Source organism: Psammomys obesus, unplaced genomic scaffold (assembly GCF_907164565.1).
Source record: "Psammomys obesus unplaced genomic scaffold, mPsaObe1.curated_primary_1811, whole genome shotgun sequence".
NCBI classification, from domain to species: domain Eukaryota; kingdom Metazoa; phylum Chordata; class Mammalia; order Rodentia; family Muridae; genus Psammomys; species Psammomys obesus.
This window is the reverse complement of record NW_026585895.1, coordinates 50740805-50764946: the sequence shown is the minus strand read 5'-3', so window position 1 is coordinate 50764946 and position 24142 is coordinate 50740805. Positions and strand designations below refer to the sequence as shown.

General features: G+C 46.7%; 1 protein-coding gene across 3 annotated transcripts; it reads left to right on the top strand.

Moving 5' to 3' along the window:
• Nucleotides 1-11779: 11779 nt before the first annotated feature.
• On the top strand, nt 11780-24141 carry Set (SET nuclear proto-oncogene). Of its 3 annotated transcripts, XR_008719340.1 has the most exons (9): nt 16017-16437; nt 17863-17920; nt 18705-18847; nt 19069-19172; nt 19272-19385; nt 19984-20154; nt 20248-20394; nt 20852-22122; nt 24018-24141. XR_008719340.1 is itself a non-coding variant. In XM_055600226.1 (8 exons), exons 1-8 carry the CDS (start codon nt 11953-11955, stop codon nt 20873-20875), a joined length of 870 nt encoding a protein of 289 aa, XP_055456201.1. In that variant the 5' UTR covers nt 11780-11952; the 3' UTR covers nt 20876-22497. The 3 variants fall into 3 exon arrangements, 2 of the variants coding, with proteins under 2 accessions (XP_055456201.1, XP_055456200.1); XM_055600226.1 differs by lacking the exons at nt 16017-16437; nt 24018-24141 and adding an exon at nt 11780-12061 and having other exon boundaries at nt 20852-22497; XM_055600225.1 differs by lacking the exon at nt 24018-24141 and having other exon boundaries at nt 20852-22497.
• The last annotated feature ends 1 nt before the right edge of the window (nt 24142 follows it).

The window sequence follows — 24142 nt, the reverse complement described above, 5'->3', positions numbered from 1 at the left end:
AGATTTTTTAAAGGTTTTTTTTTTAACCTTTATTTTGTGTGCATTGGTGTTTTTGCCTGCATGTATATATGTGAGATGACAGATCTTAAAATCACAGACAGTTGTGAGCTGCCATGTGGATGCTAGGATTTAAACCTGGGTCTACTGGAAGAACAGTCAGTGCCCTTAACCACTGAGCCATCTCTCCAGCTCCAGGTTGAAAATGACCTTGAACTTCTGATCGTCTTGCTTCTACTCTGAAAATGACTTTGAACTTCTGATGCTCTTGCTTCTACCTCCTGAGAGCCAGGCTAACAGGTATACCACACCACACCTAGTTGTGTTGCTGTTCTTTTGTTGCATTTTTGAAAGCTTTTTATTTTGGTTTTTTGAGACAGGGTTTCTCTGTGTAGCCTTGACCTCAAACTCAGGATCCACCTACCTCTACCTCCCAGAGTGCTGGGATTAAAGGCGTGAGCCACCTATACCCAGTACCACACCTAATTTTCTTTTCTTTTCTTTTCTTTTTTTTCTTTTCTTTTTTAAGACAAAGTAAACAATAGGTGTTTGGTTAGTTACTGCTGGCACCTTACAGAATTTCCTATGCCCAGACCATTAAAAGTGTTACTACAGCTGGGCAACATTCCTTTAATTCCAGCACTCAGGAGGCAGAGGCAGGCAGATCTCTTGAGTCTGAGGCCAGCCTGGTCTACAGAGTGAGTTCCAGGACAGCCAGGACTACACAAAGAAACCTTGTCTAGGAAAAACAACAAAAAGTGTTACTACAAGGTGTTCCTGGGGGCCAGTTGGTGGTGGCATGTGCCTTTAATGCTAGCATTCTGGAGGCAGAGGCAGGTGCCTCTGCAAGTTTGAGGCCAGCCTGGTTAAGGCAGCCAAGGCTGCACAGAGAAACACTGTCTCAAAAATAGATAGATAGATAGATAGATAGATAGATAGATAGATAGATAGATAAGAGCACTTGCTGCTCTTCCAGAAGCTGTGCCTGGTAGTACAAGCCTGGAAGGCCAGCTATTGTGATACACAAATTCAGTGCCTACCAGAGTTTACACTCTGAATTCAAGATCAATGTTAGTAATTTATTTTAAACTATTTCTTTTTCAAAAAAAATTTTTAAGGCAAGCAAATAAGTAGCTTATTTTAGATTGTTTTGTTTTGTGGGTTTTTTGTTTGTTTGTTTTCAAGACACAGTTTCTCTGTGCAGCCCTGGCTGTCCTGGAATTGCTTTGTAGGCCAGGCTGGCCTGGAACTCAGAGATCCGCCTCCCAAATTCTGGGATTAAAGGCATGTATCACCATGCCCCGGCTGTTTTGGAATTTTAAAATTCAGTTATTTTTGGTAATTCATACATGTTGTCCCAGAACATGAGAAACTGAGGCAAGAGAACTACAATGGGTCTGAGGACAGCTAGCCTTCAAACCACGTCATGAGTTCCAGGACATCTTCACCTGCAATGTGAAATCCTGTTGCAAAGCTCCCATTAAAACAGAGCCTAGGCTGGCTTTAATCCCAGGACTCGGGGAGGCAGAGGCAGGTGGATAGCTGTTGGTTGGAGGCCAGCCTAGTCTACAAAGCACAGAGAAACCCTGTCTCAGGAAAAAAAAAAAAAACAAAAGCATAGAATCTAAATGTTGTTAGTAATTGTTGCTGGGAAGCTTAAATTTTGTTTTCTTTCTTTGTAGACATTTGCAATTTATTAAGAAAATGGCTGTAGTCAAACACGGTGGCTCATACCTATAATCCCAGCACCTGGGGAGGCAGAGGCAGGGAGCTCTCTGTCTGTTAGTTTGAGGCCAGCCTGGTCAACAAAGTGAGTGCAGGACAGCCAAGGCTGTCTCAAAAAAACAAAAACATATATATACACGTGTGTGTGTGTGTGTGTGTGTGTGTATGAAAGAAAAAGAAAAAAGAAAGAAAAGAAAATGTCTGGAAGTAGTCTTTAGTCCCATTACTCAGAAGATGGAGGCAGGCAGATTTCTACGAGTTCAAGACCAACCTGGTTTACAAAGAGACTTCCAGAATAGCCAGAGCTATTAACACAAAGAAACCCTGTCTTGAAAACCCACAAAAAATAAATAAGAGGAGGAGAAGAGGTGGAGGAGGAAGAAGGAAGGAAGGAAGCAAACAGGAAGGAAGGAAAAAAAGAGAGCCAGGCATGGTGGCACAGCCTTTAATCCAGCATTTGGGAGGCAGAGGCAGGCAGATCTCTGAGTTTGAGGCTAGCCTGGTTTACAAAGAGAGTCCAGGATAGTCAAGGTTATACAGAGAAACCCTGTCTTGAAAAACAAAAAAAGAGAGAAAGAAAGTCTGCTCTGGATTGAGAATGTACGGCAGGGGCAGAGAGTTCAAAATGCATAAAGCCTGAGTTCAATCCCCAGGGCAAGAGGAAAGGGAGGAAGGAGAGAGCATAGGGAAGGAGAGAGACTGTATTCCACGATTTTTTTTAGATTCATATGTCTTATTTTTGTGCATGGATGTGTTGTCTGCATGTATGTCTGTGCACCATGCGTGTGCTTGGTACGCAAGGAGGTCAGAAGAGGGCATCAGATCTCCTGGATTAGTGTTACTGACCGCCGTGAGCCACCCTTTGGGTACCGGCAACTGAACCCAGGTCCTCTGCCCCAGCAATTTGTGTTCTTAACTGCTGAGCCATTTCCTCAGTCCTGGGAATGAAGCCTTTAAATGTGGGCTGGGTTCTGGGGACGGGAAGGCTTAGGCAGTTTGTCATGGTGAAGGTCAAATTCTATTCAGCAGCAGCTGAGGAAATGCAGTTTTGGGGTACCTGTGTCCTGGTGGCTTGAAGCCTCACAGGAAGAACCATAAAATCAAACAAAACACTGTTTTTCTGAGGCAGGGTTTCATTAGGTAGCCACGGCTGTCTTGTAACTCACTATGTAATGTTGACCAGGCTGGCCTCAAGCTCAGAGATTCACCTGCCTCTGCCTCCCAAGTGCGTACTACCACACCTGGCTGTTGACAACTTCTTTTAAGATTTATTTATTTATTATGTACACAGTGTCATGCCTGTTTGTGTGCCTGCAAGACAGAAGAGGGCACCAGATCTCGTTATAGATGGTTGTGAGCCACCATGTGGTTGCCTGGGAATTGAACTCAGGACCTCTAGTAAGAGCAGCAATTTTCTAACCTCTGAGCCGTCAATCAAAAGGGCGGTAGTAGAAGGTTGGAAAGATGGCTTGGTGGCGAAGAGCTCCTGTTGCTCTTGCAGAGGGCCCAGTTTTGATTTCCAGCTTCCTCGTACTGGTTCACAGCCACCTGCAAACCCAGTTCCAGAAAATCCAATGCCCCCTTCTGACCTCCCTGGGCACCCAGCATGTATGTGGTATACATACATACAAACTTTCAGCTAAGACATTCACACATAAAAAAAAATAATTAAGTTAAACCAAGCACAGTGATATCTGCCTGTAATCCCAGCAGTTGGGGAGGCAGAGGCAGGCAGATCTCTGTGAGTTCTAGGCCAGCCTGGTCTACAGAGTGAGTCAGGACAACCAAGGCTACACAGAGAAACCCTGTCTCCAAAAACCAAAGCAAAACAAAAATCTAATTTTGAAATATAAAGATTTTTTTTAATTAAAAAAAAAAAAAAAAAAAAAGGACAGCTGGCAAAATGGGTTGGGTGCCTATGAGTTGATCTCAGGGACTCACATGGCAGAAAGAAAGATGTCCAAGTTGTCCTCTGATCAGTACACTAATGCTGTCACACACACACACAAACATACACACATAACACACACACACAAACACACACACACAAACACACACACACATACACACTGAATGAAGAAAAGCCTAGCAACACTGCCATAGTTCTCAAGTTCTGCACAACCAGAGTGCCTGAGCTCCTCTCCCGTAGCACCCCCTCTGCAAATCCCTGATCTCCTGCTTCTTTCTGGGATCTGCTCTTACTTTGAGGCTCATTGTTTCTCTGTCTGGTCACAATGCTTCCTTTCTGTTTTTCTTTTTTTCTTTCTTCCTTCCTTTCCTTCCTTCCTCCCTCCCTTCCTGTTTTTCAAGACAAGGTTTCTTTGTGTAACCCTGGCTGTCCTGGACTCACTTTGTAGACCAGGCTGGCCTTGAACTCACAGAGGTCTACCTGCCTCTGCCTGAGAGCTGGAATTAAAGGTGTGCACCACCACACCTGGCTGTTTCGCCTTTTTTGAGGTCTCTGCCCAAATGCCAGATAGACTCTTTCCTTTTTTTTTTATTAATTTATTCACTTTACACCCTGACTTTAGCCCCCCCTTCTCCTCCCAGTCCCACCCTCCCTCCTCTCTCCTTCATCCCTGTTCCCTAGTCTTCAGAAAAAGGGAACCCTCCTCCCTTACCCAACTGACAGACAGACTCTCTTATGTGTATTTTGTTCAAAGCATTGACCATGATGCCTACAGCCTGGCTTGAATTAGATACTTGATACATATTAATTGATAATTAACATGCTTTGTGTATGCAAATGTTTGGGAATACATTATTTCCGGTATTTCATTTGCCATCATTATAGCACCAGGTATGTTGAAAAATGTGTAAACAGTTGTGTGACTAGAATTAAGTCTTTTTGAGCTATGTCCCCTGAGCCACCTGAGAACCTGCCTGTAAGTAAAAACAAACAAACAAACAAAAAGTATGCAGCATAGGAAGAAAAGCCAGCTGAGGAAAAGCAGAAATCACTTGACAAAAGCAACAACAAAAATATCCGCTGGAAATGGTGGCACATGCTTACAATGACCTCAAATAACAGAGACGTTTCACCTGGATACCACGAGAATATGGCTGCCTAAACAAGCAACGTTCATAGACATGCTAAGAGGGAAGGGAGAAATCTCAGCGTGCCCCACTCAGAGAACCAAGAGCAACTAAGGAATGCTGAGCGTCAGAGACATAGTCTGTCCCAGGGTTTTGCAGTACCAAGTGGTCAGCCCTGAAATTACATATACACAGTGACACTCACAAGTAACACTAAAGAGACAGAAAAGACATTTATGTGTGTGTAGGCATGTATGTATGTATGCATTTATGTTTTTTAGAACAGGGTTTCTCTGTGTATGTGCAGCCCTGGCTGTACTGGAACTCACTCTGTAGACCAGGCTGCCCTCAAATTCAAAGATCCACTTGCTTCTGCCTCCTGAGCACTGGGAAAGGTGTGTGGCACCACCACCCAGCTTTAAGTTGATTAAAAAAAATAGTGTCAGAGTGATCTATGTACAAATAAACAATGGGTCCTCTTCAATTAAAAACCACTAATAAGAGCGTCAAAGAGCAACCTAGGGGAAATATTTTATAATATGTAAAAAATATCAGCGTAGTATGTAATTGTTTTCTTTTTTAAATTTATTCACCTTGTATCCCAGCTGTAGCTCCCTCCCTCATCCTCTCCCAATTTCACCCTCCCTCCCTCTTCTCCTCCCATGCCACTCCCCTAGTCCACTGATAGGGGAGGTCCTCCTCCCCTTCCATCTTAGCCTAGCCTAGGGGGTCTCATCAGAACTGGCCTCATTGTTGTTTTTGTTTGTTTGTTTGTTTGTTTGTTTGAGACAGGGTTTCTCTGTGTAGTACTGGCTGTTCTGGACTCTCTTTATAGACCAGGCTGGCCTTGAATTCATGGAGATCTGCTTGCCTTTACCTTCCAAGTGCCAGAATTAAAGGCTTGCACCACCACTGCCCAGCTAGTATGTACAATGTACTTATATATTTTGTTTTGTTTGGATTTTTTTTCTTGACACAGGTTTTTTTGTGTAGCCCTGGCTGGCTTGGACCTTGCTTTGTAGATCAGGCTAGCCTAGAACCCAGACATCTGCCTGTCTTTGTGATTAAAGACGTGTTCCACCTCACCCAGCCTGTTTGTATTGTTTTTATAGACTGATTTTCAAGACTGGACAAGTGCATCTTTGTGAGTTTGAGGCCAGCCTAATCTACATAGTGAGTTCAGTTCCAGCTCGACAAACATACAGCAAGTCCTCTTTTTAAAAAGTAAGTTATTATAAAAATAAAATATATTTTCATTATATGTTTGTGGCTGTGGAGGGCTTTGTGCTCATGAGTGCAAGTGCCTAAGGAAGCCAGAAGCACTGGATTCCCCTGGTGCTGGAGTTCCATGCAGCTGTGAGCCACCTGACATGGCTGTTCGAAATAGTACTTGGTTCCTCTGGAAAAACAGAACACACTTTTAACCACTGAGCATTGTTTTTATTGGTTCGTCTTTGGGCTTTTTAGAAAGGCTTTTGTGCAATCCAGGCTGCCCTTGGATTTTCGGCCTCTTCCCATCGCAGCCTTCCTTGCTGAGAATCTACACACTGATTGTGTGTGTGTGTGTGTGTGATTGCCGATTGCAGTGAGCTGAGTTACTGTTTTCCAGCCTCCAATTACAATCATCGCCCAGGAAAGGAGGGCAGGTTCTGGAGATACACTTTGGGGCTACAGGAGGGAGTGGGACAACTGAATAAGATGCTGAAAATCTATTTGCTTTATTTTTATTTCTTAACTTTTAATTCATTATTACTGTGTGCTCTTGCCCATGTCTGCCAGAGTTTCCCTGGGGGGTGGTGTAGGACACCTGGCTTGGCGACACAGGCTCAGGGACACAGAACATCTGCCCCTCTCAGGGCCAGCCAGCTGTTAGGTGGGACAAGGAGAGGCCACTCACTTTGCACCCCACCAAACCCTGCAGTCCAGCCCGTTATTCTGGAATGCAGTAAGTCAAGTTGTCCTTGTTGCCTAGTAACAACCACTGGAAATCCAGGAAGGTAGGATGCGGGAGCTGGAGAGGAAAGGACTGGGAAGAGCTGAATGCCTGACTCTGGCCTTTGCTTCTCCCGCGCTTCATGGATTTCTGGTTTTCTGGCTTTCTTTATTATTATTATTATTATTATTATCATCATCATCATCATCATCATTATCATCATCATCATCATCATCATCATCATCATCACCATCATCGGGGCATGGGCACCTGTGTGGCAGACAAAAGACAATTTTTGGAGTCAGATCTTACTTTCCATTCTTACCTGAGGTTCAAGGGTCTAACTCAGGTCATTATGCAGCTTCTTGACACCTTGAGCCAACTAGCAAGGTTTTCTTTTCTTTCTTTCTTTCTTTCTTTCTTTCTTTCTTTCTTTCTTTCTTTCTTTCTTTCTTTCTTTCTTTCTTTTTAGGCAGGGTTTCTCTGTGTAGCCTTAGGTGTCCTTGGAACTTACTCTGTAGACCAGGCTGGTCTTGAACTCAGAGATCTGCCTGCTTTTGCCTTCGGAATCCTGGGATTAAAGGCATGTACTACTGCGTGGCTTTTTTTGTAATTAAATTTTAAATTAATTTAATTATAAATAAAGTATTTATTGTTTTTTCTTTATAGTTATTTTAACTATTTACTTACTTTTTGTGTGCATGCCTTTGTGTGTGTGTACATGTGCCATGGTGTGCTTATAGAGATCAGAGGACAACTTTTGGCTTCATACCTTGTGGGTCCTCAGGATCCAGTTCTGTCAGTCAGACTTGGTGGCAAGTACTGTAATATTTTGTATTTGAAGATTTATTTCTTTGTACTTCATGTGTGTGAGTGCCTGCCTTCCAGTATGTAAGTACTTGTGTGCCTGGTGTCCCAGAAGGTCAAGGTCAGTGACAGCATCAGATCCTCTGAAGTTATATGTCTCAAAAGCCACCTGTAGTGTCTTTTAAAACTCTCCTTCATTTGGGGTGTTTAGACCTCTACCTCCCTTCCACCAACCCCCCAACCTTAAGTGGGAGAGAGAAAAGGTTAGTGGGGAGAGGGGGCCAGAGCCCTTCATTTCTTTCTGCTAGTTAGGGTTCTTCTAGGGCTCTGTACCAATCTCTATCAACCGAAGACACAGCTAGCAGGCTCCTCCACGCCGCTGTGCCCTGATGTGTTTTTTTTCTGTCTGCTCCAAACCGCCACACTGTCTCTGGTCTCTGGTCTCTTCAAACTGCTCTACCTCACATGCCAACACCCAATGACACCTGGTCTCTTTCTCGGCTCTCATATTTATACTCTCAGAGCCTTAGACCATGGCCCTCTCTGCGCCAAACATGGAAGGCCGTACCAGCTGGCAAAGGCCATGCTCCACATGAGACAATTAACAGGTATGGACAAATTATAATAGCCCAACTAAAATCCTACACATGGGATTAAAATGAAAATATATTTATATAACATACAAAGAAAGCAAAGCTTCCATTACAGTTATAAGCAGATGATATAACTCCACGAAACGAGCTGCCTTGTGGGGTAGAAAAAAAGGGATGCAGATCCTCTGCAAGAGCACAATTGTTCTTAAGCATTGAGCATCTCCCTAGCGCACTATTTTGGAGATTGTTTTTGTTTTGATCTTTGTGTTTTGAGCTAGGGTCTCCTTATGTAGGTAGCCCTGGCTATTCTCAAACTCACTTTGTAGACCGTGATGGCCTCAGACACAAAGATACACCTGGCCCTGTCTGAGATGCAGCACCAGGTTTTTGTTTATCCTTGATCTGTTCTTTCTTCTCCGGTTGCTGCTTGTTCTTCCACTGTCTGTTCAACCTTGGCCGGTGGCCACCTGCGCGATACTGAGGATGGCACATGGAGTTTAGCTCTTCTTGGGTAAGTACTCTACCTCTGGGCAACAACCTTTTACCTCTGTGGCATGTATGTGCCTGCCGTGCCGGTATAAATAAACAACAACAAACAAACAAATAAAAACAAAACAATTTAAAACGTATATAAAAAGAATTTAATGATAGCCTGGACACAGTGAGACCCACCCTCAACAACAAAACAACTGAATTCTGTTGCTACTTTGCAGCACACTAAATGAATGGACTTTCTAAAAAATAAAACTCTTCTAGAGGACCAAAGTTAGGTACCCAGCATCCAGATGGGCCAGCTCACAACTGCCTATAATTCCAGCTCCGGGGATATCTGATTCCCTCTTTTGGCCTCCTTGGGTAATGCAGTCATGTGTATAGATACAGTTTCTTCTTTTTCTTCTTCTTCCTCTTCTTCCTTTGTGTAGCCTTGGCTGTCCTGGAACTCACTCTGTAGACCAAGCTGACAGAGATCTGCCTGCCTCTGCTTCCCAAGTTTTGGCATAAAAGGCATGTGCCACCATTGCCAGGCTATCTTTTTATACTTATTGAGACAGGTTCTCCTGTGTCTGAGGCTGGCTTTGAACTCTCAGTGGAGCCAAGCATGACCTTGAAATTCTGAGCATGCTGCCTGTAACTCTGTAGTGCTGGGACTATAGGCGTGGATGAATAGCCAAAATTTTGGTGGTGCTAAGAATGGAACTCAGGCTTTGTGCATAGTTAGGTTAGTATTCTGAGCCACACTCTCAGGCTAAAGGATGCTATGTATCTTCTTTAACTGAAACAAATTTAATGATGTGGCTGGCTGGAGAGATGGCTCAGGTTTTAAAGCACTTATTGCTCAGGGCAAGGATCAGTTTCCAGCACCCTCATGGTGGCTCACAAACACCCATAATGCCAGTTGCAGGAGTCCCGATGCCTCTTCGGGCCCCCAAGGGCTTGACGCACACGTGGTAGACGCACACATACACATTAGCATGACGTTCACATACACATAAATAGTAAAAATATAGCTTCAGTTTCTACTTTCTTACGTGTATGAGTGTTTTGACCCTGTGTATGTTTGTGTGCCCCAGGAGGCCTGACTAGGATCCCTTGGACCTGGAGTTACAGATGCCTGTGAATCACAACGTGGCTGCTAGGGTGTGAGCCTGGAGGAGCAAACAGTGCTCTTAACCACGGGGCTATAGTCTTAACATGACATTCATTTTGTTTTGTTTACGTTTATTGATCATATTATATGAATGTCCACATAAGCCATCTCTTTGGTGTGGTCTCCTTCCACCCTGTATGTCCTGGGGATCAAACCCAAGCAATCAGGTGGGTGCCTTTACCTGCTAAGCCATCCTGCCATGCCTCCCATCCCCTTTTTTGTTGACAAGGTCTCATTCTGTATCCCAGGCTGGCCTCCATTCTGCATCAGTCCTTCTATTTCAGCCTCCTTGGTGCATAGATTGTGACTGTGATTCACCAAGCCTGGCCTCATTCTCTAATTTATCTGCAGAAGATGGCCCACTGTTTAGTACTGGTGTGTCTTATATTTCATTCAACATTGTCTCTAAACTTAATTCCTATCTTTTTTTTTTTTTTTTTTTTTTTTTTTTTGGTTTTTTAGAGACAGGGTTTCTCTCTGTAGCCTTGGCTGAAATGGACTTGCTTTTAAGACCAGGATGGCCTGGAACTAACAGAAATCCGCCTGCCTCTGCCTCTCAAGTGCTGGGATTACAGGTGTGTGCCACCGTGCCCAGCTTTTGAACTGCATTTTTAAAATTTCTTTTGTGCCAGGACTTTTAATCTCAGCACTTCAGAGGCAGGCAGATATCATGAGTTCGAGGCCAGCCTGGTCTACACAGTGAGTTCCAAACCAGCCAAGACTATATAGTGAAACTGTCTCTCAGAAAAATTAAAAAAAATTTTTTTGTATGAGTGCATGTACACAGAGTGGTGGTGGGAGAGTCAGAGCATTACTAGCAGACATGGGGATAGAACTTAGGTCCTAAAGTTTGATTGCAAGTGCCTTTACCTGCTGAGCCATCTCATCTGCTCAGTACTTTTTAAAATTTTTTTATTTTTATTTTTGTGGTGCTTTTTAATTGGTGGGCACATGCACTTCTGTTGGGCTACACTCTCCACATTTGTTCCTTATTACCTGGGTATGTGACACTCAAGTCAGGTGATCTGTAACCTTCCCTACAGGCCCCAGATAGCTGGGCAAGGCAGCCTTGCTTCCAACTCCAGCACCTCACACACACACGAAAGATATTTTATTATTCTTTTTCCATTTAGTTTTGCAGGACAAGGTCTTGCACTGTAGTCCAGGCTGGTCTGAAACCTGCGATCCTCTGGCCTCAACTTCTGAGCGCTAAGATTACAGCTGAGCGGTGGTGGGGCCTTTAACTTCAGCACTTGGGAGGCGGGAGCAGAGGATCTCTGAGTTGGAGGTCAGCCTGATCTACAGCGTGATTTCAGGGCAGCCGAAATACATACTGAGAAACCCTGACTCGAAAAACAAGCAAATAAAAAGATTACAGGCTAAAAGCAGGCCGTGCTGACACAGGCCTTTAACCCCGGAACTCGGGAGGCAGAGACAGACAGAACTCTCTTGAGTTCTGTCTACAGAGTGAGTTCCAAGATAGCCACGGCTACTCAGAGAAATCTTGTCTCGAAAACAAAGCGAAACAAAAACGCCCCCCCCAAAAAAAAGTAAAATTACACGCTGAGCCTACGCACTTAACTTCTCTGACACAAGCCCTTTGAGTAGATGGAATGATGAGCCAAGGCTTCCCTCCCCTCCCCCACCGCGACTTTTGTAATTCTCGCCTGGGAATCCCTTTTCTTCAACATTCATCTGTCCCTCCAAGCGGCGATCTGCAGGCTGGGAAGGAGTGTAGCCAGACGCACGAGTTGGGGGTTGGGAAGAGTGAAGAATGTTCCAGGCTGACGTGAGGCAACAGCACGTATCTAAGTCTCCCCGATACCAAACTGTGGGGGTGAAGGGAAAGAGGAAGAACTCTCGATGGGGGCCGGGCAGCGTAGAGTAGGGGGCTCAGGGGTCGAGAAGGGCCATTCGCCACGGGCTTCCCAGGGCAATCCCGGGGTTCAAAAGCCGCCCCCTCCTCCAACGCCAGGAAGCCCCCGCCGAGAGCAACTCAAAGAAGTTTCTGCTGATTGGAGGGAGGAGGAGGAGGCTGGGAGAAGGGGCGTGGGTGTGTATGTCCCACTGTCATGTAAATATCCCCCGCGGGCAGGGCGGCTGCAAGGCCGACTTAAATCTCCCGCACCTGAGGCCGCCTCAGTTCCTGCGAGTCTCCTCCTGCTGCGAACGTCGGGCCTCTGCCCTCTGGCATCAGGCCACCTCCTCGTGCCATGGCTCCGAAACGGCAGTCTGCGATCCTGCCTCAGTCCAAGAAATCTAGACCCGCCGCTGCCCCGAAGCTGGAGAACACGTCGGCCTCTTTCGGCCTGTCGAAAGGAGGTAAGTTCCTCCATTGCGTTTCCTTGGTGATGGACTCTGTGATTGGCTTTTTCCCTTTCCCCCCGCCCGAGCCTTCTGGAGACGGGACCCCCGCAAACACTCGTGAAAAGCTTTCCCGCTCGGGACGGCTGGCAGTGAGGCTGATGGAAGAGGAGTAGAAAGCGCGGAGCTGGGAAACCCATGCAGAGGGGACTTCCTCCGGCCCGGGACACCACGTGGGACCCAGCTTGCCCTTCCCAGCCCCCAAACTCTCCTGTGGGGCTTCTGCCCCGGCGAATGCACCGGGCTGGGACCCCACCCCACCCCTCCAACCCCGAGTGCTGGAGATTCAAGCCCTCCTAGACCCCTCTTCCTGTTGCCGAAGCCGCCGGCCCACAACTCTGGCCTGAATTACTGCCACCTCGTGTGGCTCCCAGCTTCCTTCTCCCATCCTGCCCGAGCGAAGCTAGTCACGTGACTGGCTCCTAGACTTAAGACCTAGCCTCTCCGTTGCCCTCCAGGTACACACTAAGACTTCCGGTACCAGGGACGCTGCCCACCTGGTCCCACCCACCTCTCTAGGTTCCCCAAGGGGTGGCTTCCCTCTAGCACCCACAATGTCGCCTAAACGCCTGGAGTTGCATTTTGTCACCTCTGGGTCTGGACGCCGACTCGCCCTCTTGCCCGGAAACTAACTTGTGTTGGGGGCGGGGAGGGCGGGCGCCGCTCTCCGGCTTCTCCCTTTGAGCCTAAGCCCCTTGTCAGAAGCGTGTTTGGCCCCGCACAGAATCACCCCGTCGTACCGCTTTCCTTAATTTACATTAGGAGCCTGGTTTTCGTGCCTGCACTCTTGGCTTCCTATGTTGACCGTGAGGGCTGCGTTTCTTAGGCACAGCTTCGAGTCCGGTGTGGTCGTGTTTTCCCGCGTGCCTTGCGTCTGTTTCGTGGCAGGGGAGCAGAGGGGAAGTGTGGATTTGGCTGAGGTTTAGAGCCACCGGTGGAAGGAACACTAGAACCAAGTGGGGTCCACTTCTGTGGATCTGATACCCTTTACTGTGTCGCAGTCCTTTAAATGGTGGTAAAGACAGCGCCTCAGTGTGTAGCCCTGTGTAGTCTGGTTCTCAGCCTTTGACATGCTGGGTTAAAGGCACCCCTACACCTGGAGTTTTTCGTTTTCTTTTTTTTTAAGATAAGACTTTATGTAGCTCAAACTTGTCAGTGAGGATGACCTTGAACTTTCTGAGAGCTGGGATTACATGCGAGCACCATCGTGCTCCTGGCTGTGGAGCCCAGAACTTGCTGCATGCAAGGCAAACTACCTTTATCTTACAGCTTGCTGAGATTCAGTGCACATAAGATGACCAGATAATCAGTCCTCTTGAGATGGGTGAGAACCAAAGTGTGAGTGAAATTCTCTGGTCTTCCATTTAGTTTCCTGGCAGAAAGAGCTAAAACCACAGAGCATGGGAGGGTGTGACCACAGTTCCTCTGAGTGTGGTCAGTGGACACTGACCTGCCTGCCAGGCGCTGTACCCGGCCTCTGGAACACAGCAGACCTTACAGCAGCATGGGGAATGCAGTGCTTGGTGGCTTCCTGAAAGCCCCCATGCCCAGGGCTCTCCCCTGTTTACTGTACCTCTTGTCCTGTATCTCCTTTTCCAGTTCCCTGCCTGCATCGTGAGAAGTCCAGGGCCTAATTGGGAGGCCCCTTGGGTCTTCTGTGCATCAGGTCTCCCAATACAGGTTGTGGGTCACAGGCATCAACCTGTAGGCCAGCCTTTGGAGTTGAAAACATCTGGTTTTAGACCATGCTTTCTCATACCTTGGAGTGGCCGGTGAAGTCAGACCAATGAGGGATGGCTTGTAGAAAAGAGATTGTAGTAGAGGTGGCTCAGTGCGTAAGAGCACTTTTGGCCTTGCCGAGGACCCACCTGGTGGCTCACAACCACCTGTAACTCCAGCTGCAGCAGGAGCCAGCACCCTTTTCTCTTCCTGCCTCTCCGTGCACATGCTACACTTAGACGTGTAAAATGAATGATTTTAAAATGTTTTATGATGATACATAGGGAAAGAAAGACAGGCCTATATTTATTGTAGGATGTGTGCCAAGTTTTGTTCTTAGTTTTTTCTCTCTCTTAGGCCACATTTAAAACATTTAGGGTATTTGTGTGGGAAAGGCACAAGTTCAAGGCCATCAGCTGTCAACTAGCAACCCAAAAAGAAAAACGCTGATTTATCTTGACCGTCTCTTGTAAGGTTGGGGTTGGGGCTGTGTGGCTAAATGGCAGATGACCCACTTAGGAGGCACTAGACCTGGGGTTCCATTTTCATTACCTCAAATTTAGTGTATCTGTAAAATGCACTTGATCTTGTCTTAATATGAGTTGGTTTGAGGCTGGGGGTGTGGCTCAGTATAGAGTACTTGCCTTGTGGGTACCAGGCCCTAGTTCAATTCCCAGCACCCCAAGATTCATTATCTGTAAAATCTACTTTGTATCTTTATGAGAACTGCATGAAAATACTGGTAATGGAAGCCTAGCCCTATGCTAATGCCCCTGGTTTGGCAGGACTTGCATCAGCTAGCCTTTTTTCTTTTGAGACACTGTTGTACTCTGTAGCCCAGGCTGGCTCTAGGTCCTCCTGCCTCAGTCTCTTAAAATCCTTTCTGGCTTGGTTTTGTTTGTGACATTTCTTTGCAACTCTTTAGCATTGTTAGCTTCAGACCTTTCCCTTGTTTGTGCTGGAGGTCCCTGTGCTTGGGAGCTGTGGGTAAGAGGTTCTTGGAGGCTGTCACCAGGGTTGAGTTTACCAGTTGGAACAGATGAATGGAATTGACTGAATTTGAGCATAAGGCAGGCCAGGAAGGCTAAGCTTAATTTCCTGGAGTTGGAGACATGCGTGAAGACATCTGTATTCTTCCGCCGTGACATGTATGTAGTTGGGTGTGTTTTACACGTATTGATCACTACCATGAATGTCTCGACTATTAAAGCCACACTGGCTTATCTTTGAGCTGATAATAAACGGGGCCGCTGGAAGGTGCAGAGGTCAAGCTTAAGTTGCAGAGCACCCAGGGAGAGAGTTTCTGGGTTTTCAGGACCACGTGTTGGGGTCCAGGTGGACAGAGAGCTGCTGTCTTTTCAAGTCCTGGAATACAGTGTTTTAAGCAGAAAAGCTTCCTTCGGAAATAGTGCTTCAGGGCTTTTTATCTAAAACTGGTTTTTGCCTTTGATGTTTAAGAAGCCTAAACATTTCGACATTTGTCATCTCCAAAAATGCGCACCTCTAACCGCTGAGGTGGGCACCTGTGGCAGAAAGGTGTTTCCACACTCTGAAGGCTTAAACATTAGTGTGGTTCTGCTCATGACATGACAGTTTTTAAAATTTCAGAAACGAGGGCAGTGGAGGCGTGACTTGGCCCAAGGGTACAGCAGGGCCCAGTGAGTACACTGGATAGATGAGCGAACTGCTTGTGGCTTCGCATACAGGCCTAGAGTTTGAGTGGGTCGGATGGAGAGGAAGGTCCTACGGTGCCCCGGTGCAGAACTCTGGGCCCCTGCGAGTAGCCAGGGTACTCTAGAGCCTGTACTTCCGAGGGGCTACGCGAGCCCCCTCTCCGGCGCCCCTGTCCGCCCCGCAAAGGGAAGCGGCTCAGCTCCCACGTGATGCGCGGGTATTGGAGAAAAGAGGCCCCGCCCCTCAAGGCACCGCGCGGCGCGCAAATGTCCCGGGTCGGCAGGGGAAGGGAAAGGCGGGGGAGGGGAGCGCCGCGCGGGGGCCGGACCATGCGTCGCTGAGCCGCTTCCTCCCGCCTCTCGTCCAGGCCCCAGTGTCCCCACCGCCACCGCCACCCGCCACAGCCCCGCCCCCTGGCTTGCGGCCCCAGCCAATGCCTGCGCGGCGCGAGCCTCTCCGGCCGGGGGCGGGACTTGCGCAGGCCTGGCGCGCCTGCGCTCTGCGGACTGTCCCTCGCCGCGAAGAGGAGGAGGAGGTGGTGGAGGAGGAGGAGGCGGCTCAGGGCAATCGAGAAGCGAGCCGGAGCGCGGGGCGCGAGTCGAGGAGCCCAGCCGAGCCGCCGCCGCCTCCCCGCCTTCAGCGAGAGCCCCGGCCAGGGGCCCGCCACAACGCGCCCGGGCCTGCCTCGGCGTCAGGCCCCGTGGGCAGCGCCAGGCAGCCAGGGGGAGGGCGAGTAAGTGAGCGCCCGGAGGAGGCGGCCGGAGCGAGCGGGCGCCGCGCGTGTGGCGTGAGGGGAAGCCGCTGGCCGCCCCCTTGGCCGTCCCTTCGCTCCCCCTCCCCGCTCCCCGCCCCAACCGCGGAGGGCACCATGTCTGCGCCGACGGCCAAAGTCAGTAAAAAGGAGCTCAACTCCAATCACGACGGCGCCGACGAGACCGCAGGTGAGGACCGGGCGCGGCGGGGGCCCGGCCGCGCCGCCATCTTTCGGCCCGGGCCGCGGGGCTGCGGGGGGCGCGCGGGGAGCGCGGAGCCGGCGCCTTTTTTGTGTGTGTGGCGCGGGCCCGGGGGCCGGGGTGGCGCCGTGGCGGCTCGCGGTGCGGGCGAGGCGGGGGCGCTGCGGCCTGCGCGGCGGGCGGAGACCCCCCCTTCCCCCCGCCCGCGCTCTCCTCCCCCTCCCTCCCTCCCTCCCTCCCGAGAAGCCTCTCTTTATTGTGCTCCGCCATGATGCCTCGCTCCCATCAGCCGCCGCCGCCGCCACATGGTGCGGCCGGACGCAGCCCTGCGGCCCGGCCTCTCGCGCCGCCCTGCTTCCCGCCCGGAGCCGGCGCCGCGGCGGGACCGGGAGCCGGGGTCCGGGGCGGGGTAGGGGCGCGGAGCAGTCGGGAGGATGCTCCAGGCTGCGCGGGTTGCACACCCCACGTGGGGCAGCCACACTCGGGTGCAACGGGGATGCGGGGGATCTCGCCCGGAGGCCCTGCCATGCGGGAGCTCTCAGGGCCCGCAGGACATCTAGACCTCCGCGGGAGGGTCGTTTTTAGCAGAGGGCAGCTGCAGCTCCTAGGGCTAGTTACCGGAAATGAACCGCGCGATCGGGGCCCCTTCACGCCCACTTGGCTTTGTAAAAACCTTCACAGCCCTCACCGGACAAAAGGGCACAAAATAGGAGCACACCCCCTTTCCTCTTTATGCCTCCTAGTTTCTTTTTGTGTGGCCTTAAGTGTGTTAGGAAATTCTGCACGGCCCCGTGTTGACCAGTCTTTCAGGATTAGGTTGGAGGAGTAAGGTCCGACAGGTTGCAATTAGGGTTATACGTTCTCAAGTCTGCAAAGTCGACCTGTAGTTTGGTGGCTAACTGTTCTTTGTCAGTGTATGCTTATACTCATAAAGTGAGAGCGGTGTTTTTGTTGTTGTGTGTGTGTGTGTGTGTGTTTTTTTAAGTGGTTGTACCAGTTGATAGTATCCTAATTTCTGTTACAGCCATGGATTGGTTTCCACATTAAGTTAGCAGCTGGCACCATTCTATTGTAAGTGCATAATGTGATTAGTAATAAACACGAAGAATTTCTGAATGAGCCTAAGCCTCCCGATGACCTTTCATTAATGAAGGCCAATGATTGGACCTTTGTAAGGAAACTCCTTTAAAAGTAGTCCAGTAATGAAGTATTTCTCCAAGTAGCCTCGCAGATACCTTAATTTGTGCACGGTCCGGTAATGAGAAAGTAATTTGTCAACTGCATGCTTGAACACGTGGAGAGCATGCTGTGTAGTAAGCACATTTCTTCTAGCAGCTTTACTGTTCACATTAGACTATCAGGACCTGTAGCTTGTAATTAGGATTGAGTCTTATGTTCCTTTTTGTTTTGCAGAAAAAGAACAGCAAGAAGCAATTGAACATATTGATGAAGTACAAAATGAAATAGACAGGTAAAATTTATTCAATTCTCAATATGGAAGTTTTCTTATGGATCTGATTGGCCATCAAGTCAACCACAGGAAAGTTTTGGTGATTTAAGTCCTGTTTCTTGATTCTGGTCATAATTCCTGGCTTCAAGTAATCCTACCCCAACCTTTCAGATGCAGGGAGAGGCTATAGGTTGGGTATGCTTTTAAGGGCTATAAACTTACCTTGTTTCTTGATTAACAGCTTCACTGAAACTTTCTGCCATAGGGGTACACAATCAGAATAGCCTGGAGGCTGGGCAGTGGTGCACACCTTAGATCCCAGCACTGGAGAGCGGAGGCAGGTGAATCTCTGAGTTAGAAGCCAGCCAGCCAGGGCTACACCAAGAAATCCAGTCTCAAAAAATAATCAAAAAAGAAAAAAATCCAGGAAAACAAAAAAAACAAAACAGAACAGCCTGGAAACAGAATGTACTGAGATACAGTGTGGCCAATACTGGCTCTAAAACTAAGTCTGCTTAGTGCTTCTGGTTCGCAGAGTGGGCTTAAGCACAAGGGCTGCAGATTTCTGAGCCTAAGACAGAAAAGGGAATTAGGGGGAGCAACAGTGTTACCAAGATGTGTCAGTTTGGTATTTAGTTTTACTGACATTAGTTTTTTATTCTAGTCTTCTGGGATAAACTAGTCTGCTTCTATAAATAGATGGTTTGCAGTCCTGAAGCCAGTAAGAATGTGTGTTCTATAGTCTGGGACACAGTTTACATTTGTCAGATAATCATCATTGTCAACCTGTCTTCATTTGTTTCAGACTTAATGAACAAGCCAGTGAGGAAATTTTGAAAGTAGAACAAAAATATAACAAACTCCGCCAACCGTTTTTTCAGAAGAGGTCAGAATTGATCGCCAAAATCCCCAATTTTTGGGTAACAACGTTTGTCAACCATCCACAAGGTATGTGTGGGTTAACATTAATAACTGAGGGTTGCTAGGCCATTTGTCCTGGAGTTGGAGAGCTCTGAGGGCAGTTAAATCCCACAGAGCTATAGGCGGGGGGAAAAAGTCTGCAGTAAGCGGGTTGATTAGAAGGAACAAAGCTAAATTGCTCATTGAATTTGTCAACACAGTAAGTAGTCACCCAGTCAAACCTGAGCTGATCTGAGTTGCTTCTCTAGTGTCCGCCCTGCTCGGGGAAGAGGATGAGGAGGCTCTGCATTATTTGACCAGAGTTGAAGTGACAGAATTTGAAGACATTAAATCAGGTTACAGAATAGATTTTGTAAGTACCTAACTAACATCCCGTTTGGCACTATGACCTGAATATGTGCTTTGGTTATGAAACTTGTATATTAATTTCTGACCTTTTAATCTTTTACAGTATTTTGATGAAAATCCTTACTTTGAAAATAAAGTTCTCTCCAAAGAATTTCATCTGAATGAGAGTGGTGACCCATCTTCAAAGTCCACCGAAATCAAATGGAAATCTGGAAAGGTATTTTGTATATCATGTCTTAGCTGGACCTAATGACTAGTGCTCAGTGCCTTAGGAGATTAGTGGGTAAAAAGTGCAGAAATTCCAGTGTGTAGAGGAACACAATACTAATCATACAAAATGTTTGTTTTCATACTACATTTTCTTCCATGCTTAAACATTTTTGGTTTTCAGTTGTCATTTTTTGATACAGAGGTCTGACTTTGTAGATTTATGGTGACATACTTTTATGAAATCAGACAGTTGAGATAGATCCTGTGAAAGCAGGTTACTTTTTCAAGTACAGTTTTTGTTTAAGATAAGGGGTCTTTTATTATTTACACAGTATTCTGCCTGCATGCGTGTCTGCATCCTAGAAGAGGGCACCAGATCTCATTTTAGATGGTTGTGAGCCACCATGTGGTTACTGGGAATTGAACCCAGGACCTCTAGAAGAGTAGTAGCCAGTGCTCTTTACCTCTGAGCTATCTCTCCGGCCCTCACAAGTGCACATTTTATTCTTGCTCTTATGATCTTCTCTACTGATGTTTGCTGTGCTTTAAGGTGGGTTTGGGTATTGTGGGAAGCTAATAAAAGAAGTATTGATGTTTTCATTTAGGATTTGACAAAGCGCTCAAGTCAAACGCAGAATAAGGCCAGCAGGAAGCGGCAGCACGAAGAGCCAGAGAGCTTCTTTACCTGGTTCACTGATCATTCTGATGCAGGTGCAGATGAGTTAGGAGAGGTCATCAAAGATGATATTTGGCCAAATCCCTTGCAGTACTATTTGGTGAGTTAGTTGACGTTTATTGGCTTGAGGGTGCTGATGTGTCCTATGTCCTACAGAGTGACTTCATAAAGGACATTGCCTGGTTTTTTTAAGGTTCCTGATATGGATGATGATGAAGGGGAGGCGGAAGATGATGATGATGATGATGAAGAAGAAGAAGGGTTGGAAGATATTGATGAAGAAGGGGATGAGGATGAAGGTGAAGAAGATGAAGATGATGATGAAGGGGAGGAAGGAGAGGTGAGGAAACTTAAGCCCTAATGACTGGCCTTAGAGATTATATATATATAATAAAACTGTAGAATACAATGACAGTAGGGAACTGACGGGAAATGAGGATGCTCTGGGAGATAGGATGTTAACATCTGGGTTTTTGTTTTTGTTTTTTGTTTTTTGTTTTTTGTTTTTCACTTGTTTTTAAATTTTATTTGTTTAATTTCTCAACATGTATGTCTATGCATTTAGGACCCCTGGTATTGAATTATGGGTGATTGTGAGCCACTGTGGGTGCTGGAAACTAATCTGTGAGCATACCCTTCCTAGCCAAATGTTTATGCTTAATGAAGATTCATAATTAGTCTAATTTCTGGGAACTCTAAGTAGTGTTCCATGTTTGGTAAGGTTCGTTCTTCATCCAAAAGCTAGTGAAAGGTCTTAGAATCTGCCCTAATGGTTGACTACTCACTTGTTCTTTCAGGAGGATGAAGGCGAGGATGACTAGCACAGAAGACTGATGGATTCCAACTTTCTTTTTTATTTTCTTTTTATTTTTTTAAATTTTCTCCAGTCCCTGGGAGCAAGTTGCAGTCATTTTCCTCCCCTTAACCCTTGTGCTCAGTCGCCCTATTTTGAGGTCTCTCTTAACACCATGGTTTTCAACTTATTTGGGGGGAAATAACCTTGAGCAAAATACAACAGGAAAAGAATCTTCTCTGTTCTAAATTCATTTTTATCCTTTCTTGTCTCAAAAACTGTGGATTCAATACCAACATTGTTCTCTGTGGGAAAAAAAGCAGCCCTCTCGTTTCCCGGGCTCTCGAGGCGGAGGGTGCGAGGCCCCTGTGTAGTAGTGCATAGAATTCTAGCTTTTTTCCTTTCTCTGTCTATTGGGCTCAGAGATTACACTGTGTCTCTATGTGAATACAGACAGTTAGCATTTACCAACATGTATCTGTCTACTTTCTCTTGTTTAATAAAAAGGAAAAAGGGGGGGTATAGAAGGTCAGCAAAGGGTGGGTTTGAGGTGTCTGGGGGTTTGGCATGTTTAATTGTGATGTTTAACGGACATCCTTGCAGTTTAAGGTGACACTTTTAAAATAAAATTCTCTCCTAACGATGATTTGAGCCCTGCCACTCAATGGGAGAATCAACAGAATCTGTAGGGTTTTATTTGAATTTGACGTTCTCTGTTGTAACCTTATTTTTAATTTTTAAATTTTTTTTGTTTTCACTGGAAGGAAAAGATGCTCATTTTAAATGTTAATGTGTACAAGTTGCTTTGTTACAATAAAACCAATGTGTACACAAAGGACCTGATGCTTTTCTGTGAGAACAGATGCTCAATATGACCTTCCAAGTTTGACCTGCATAATGACATCATGTGTCAAACTTTGTTTCCCTAACTTGGTATTTTTGATACGCACTTTGCAGGATGACCTCAGGGCTATGCAGACTGAGTTAAAGGGATTTGAATCATGTCTTAATGTCTCCGTAACTGAGTGAGGGTACAGTTGCTTCCCTGGACTTGTACCCTTGATTTTTATCTCAATTTGGCATTTTTTAAAATGGGCCTTTAGTTACCTGGATATTATGACAGCACTTGCTCCCACTGTGTCACTGACCTGTTGCTCTAATGCCATCTGTATGGACGACAGCTGCTGGCGGGTCTTCATTGGCAGTGTGAACTGGCCAAGAAGGTGGCTGTCAGAGTAAGCAGTCCATGAGGTGGTCGGGAGTATTCTGTCCCAGGTATGTAGCAGAAGCTCTCAGATGTGACTCTGAGTCTGGGTGGATGAAGAGCTCTGTCTGCTCAGTGCCACTGTGCAGAGAACAATGTTTCGGGAAGCTACCTGATGCATAAGCTTTTTAATGCTGTAAAATAGAGCTAAAATTAAATGCCACTTTTTCAGAGATGATTAATGGACAGCCTGGTCAAATTCAAAGCTTTTTGATGTATAAAACTTTATAAATGGAACTACTCCATCGCTAGGCAAAGTGTAACCAAAATCTGTCTAGATGGATAGTGTGTAATTTCTGCACAGGACTCTGTTTAGTAAATACATCACTGTATACGTCAGGAATCTTGCTCCAATAAAGGAACGTAAAGATTTTTTTTGGACTGGGGTCATTCTCCTTGTTTTTATAAAGAGATTTAGAATATGTATTAATGGCTGGGGTGCCGGGGCTACTAGTTTGGCCATAGATGTGGCCCAGATACAGGTACACAGAAAGTTGAGCTGTGTACCAGATTCGTAAACACTTGTGTGACTCTAGACAGTCTTGGTGATTGAGGGAGGGTGCTGACTTGGAACTCCGTGAATCCTGACCTCAAAGTTGGGGGGAGGGCTCAGTTTAAAAATAGCTATGTGTGTACCTAACCCCTATTTTCAGCAAAGGATCACTGAGTTGCCCTTGTGCTCTATATAGTTCAGGCAATCCTTGAATTTTTGTGTATACCTATCTAAGTTTCCCCAGTATTGCAAAAGTTCAGTCTTGAGACTTTGTGAGGGGAAGGTCTTCTAGAGCTTATTATTTGTGTATTTTGCTTCCATGTATTTGCATGAGGAGCAGTTCTCTGGAAGGCCAGAAGAGGGAGTTGGGATTCCCTGGGCCTGAAGTTCCTAGTTCCTGGAAGGGCAGTCAGTGTTCCTGGCTGAGCCGTTTTTTCTAGCCCTTTTTGTGATTATGCTTTCCAAGTGGGACTAGTGGGACTGTAGGCATCAGCTGCAATGTCTTAAGTTGGTCTTTCTGGGCTGGCCTTAGGTGGGGGTGCTATGAGGCATGAGAGGACTAGCAAAATGCTTTACAGGGGTCACTGGTCAGCTCCTGAAGCCTTATGCAGGGCTTAAATCTTTTCCTCTATGTTTGTGAGACCGTTTCTTTGTAATCATGGCTGTCCTGGACTTGATTTGTAGACCAGGCTAGCCACTTCCGGAGTGGTGGGATTAAAGAAACATACCACCACACCTGGCTGAACCATTGTTTTAAAATAGAATAGTTGGCTGAATAAAAGTGCACACCTTTAATCCTAGCCAGAGACAGGTATGTTCTCTGAGGCCAGCATGCTCTACATAACATGAGTTCCAGGAGGGTGATCCTGTCAAAAGATGTCTAGCAATGTATAGCGATCTCTGTATCTACAGGGATGTGGGTACAGGGTAGAGTGTTTTCCTGGCATGTGTGAGGCCCAGGGATCATTTGCAAGCCAGTACCAGCATAGAACTTCCTAAACATAGGTATCTTCTGTCCTCTTCAGTGTCTCAAACATATTAAGCAATTGTAGTAGCCAGTGAGTTGCTTCCCATCCCTGAGATTAAATTCAGGCATGACGGTTAATTCAGCAGTGGTGCTCTCTTTAGAGCATTGTGTGCGGCTGGGCATGCTGGGGGCCAAAAGCAGGCGGCTTTCTGAGTTCAAGGACATCCTGGGCTCCCCAGAGAACCCCTGTCTGAAAGCTCCATTTGTTTATTTGGTGGGGTGCAAGCTGATGTGAGTTGGACACCAGCCTCATGCACAGAGGGAGCTCTAAGACCACCAGGGCTACAAACAGCCTGTGGATGTGAAAGTTTGTATTTTTAGGATGTTTTGAGGTTTCTTGGGTAAAGAGCACTAGACTCTCACAAAAACCTGGGTTTCCTTTGCAGCACACCCACAGAAGCACCTACAACCAACAGTACTCCAGTTCTGAAGATTCAGGTGTCACTCTTCTGGCCTCTTTGTATGCAGATGTGGAGGAAAAGCATCCACAATTAAATACTTTTAAAGTTAT

Coding starts and splice junctions, on each gene's coding strand:
- Set (XM_055600226.1), top strand. CDS start 11,953: ATGGCTCCGAAACGGCAGTCTGCGATCCTGCCTCAGTCCAAGAAATCT. Junction 18,848..19,068: donor GTTTGTCAACCATCCACAAG/GTATGTGTGGGT, acceptor TTGCTTCTCTAG/TGTCCGCCCTGCTCGGGGAA. Junction 20,395..20,851: donor ATGAAGGGGAGGAAGGAGAG/GTGAGGAAACTT, acceptor TTGTTCTTTCAG/GAGGATGAAGGCGAGGATGA.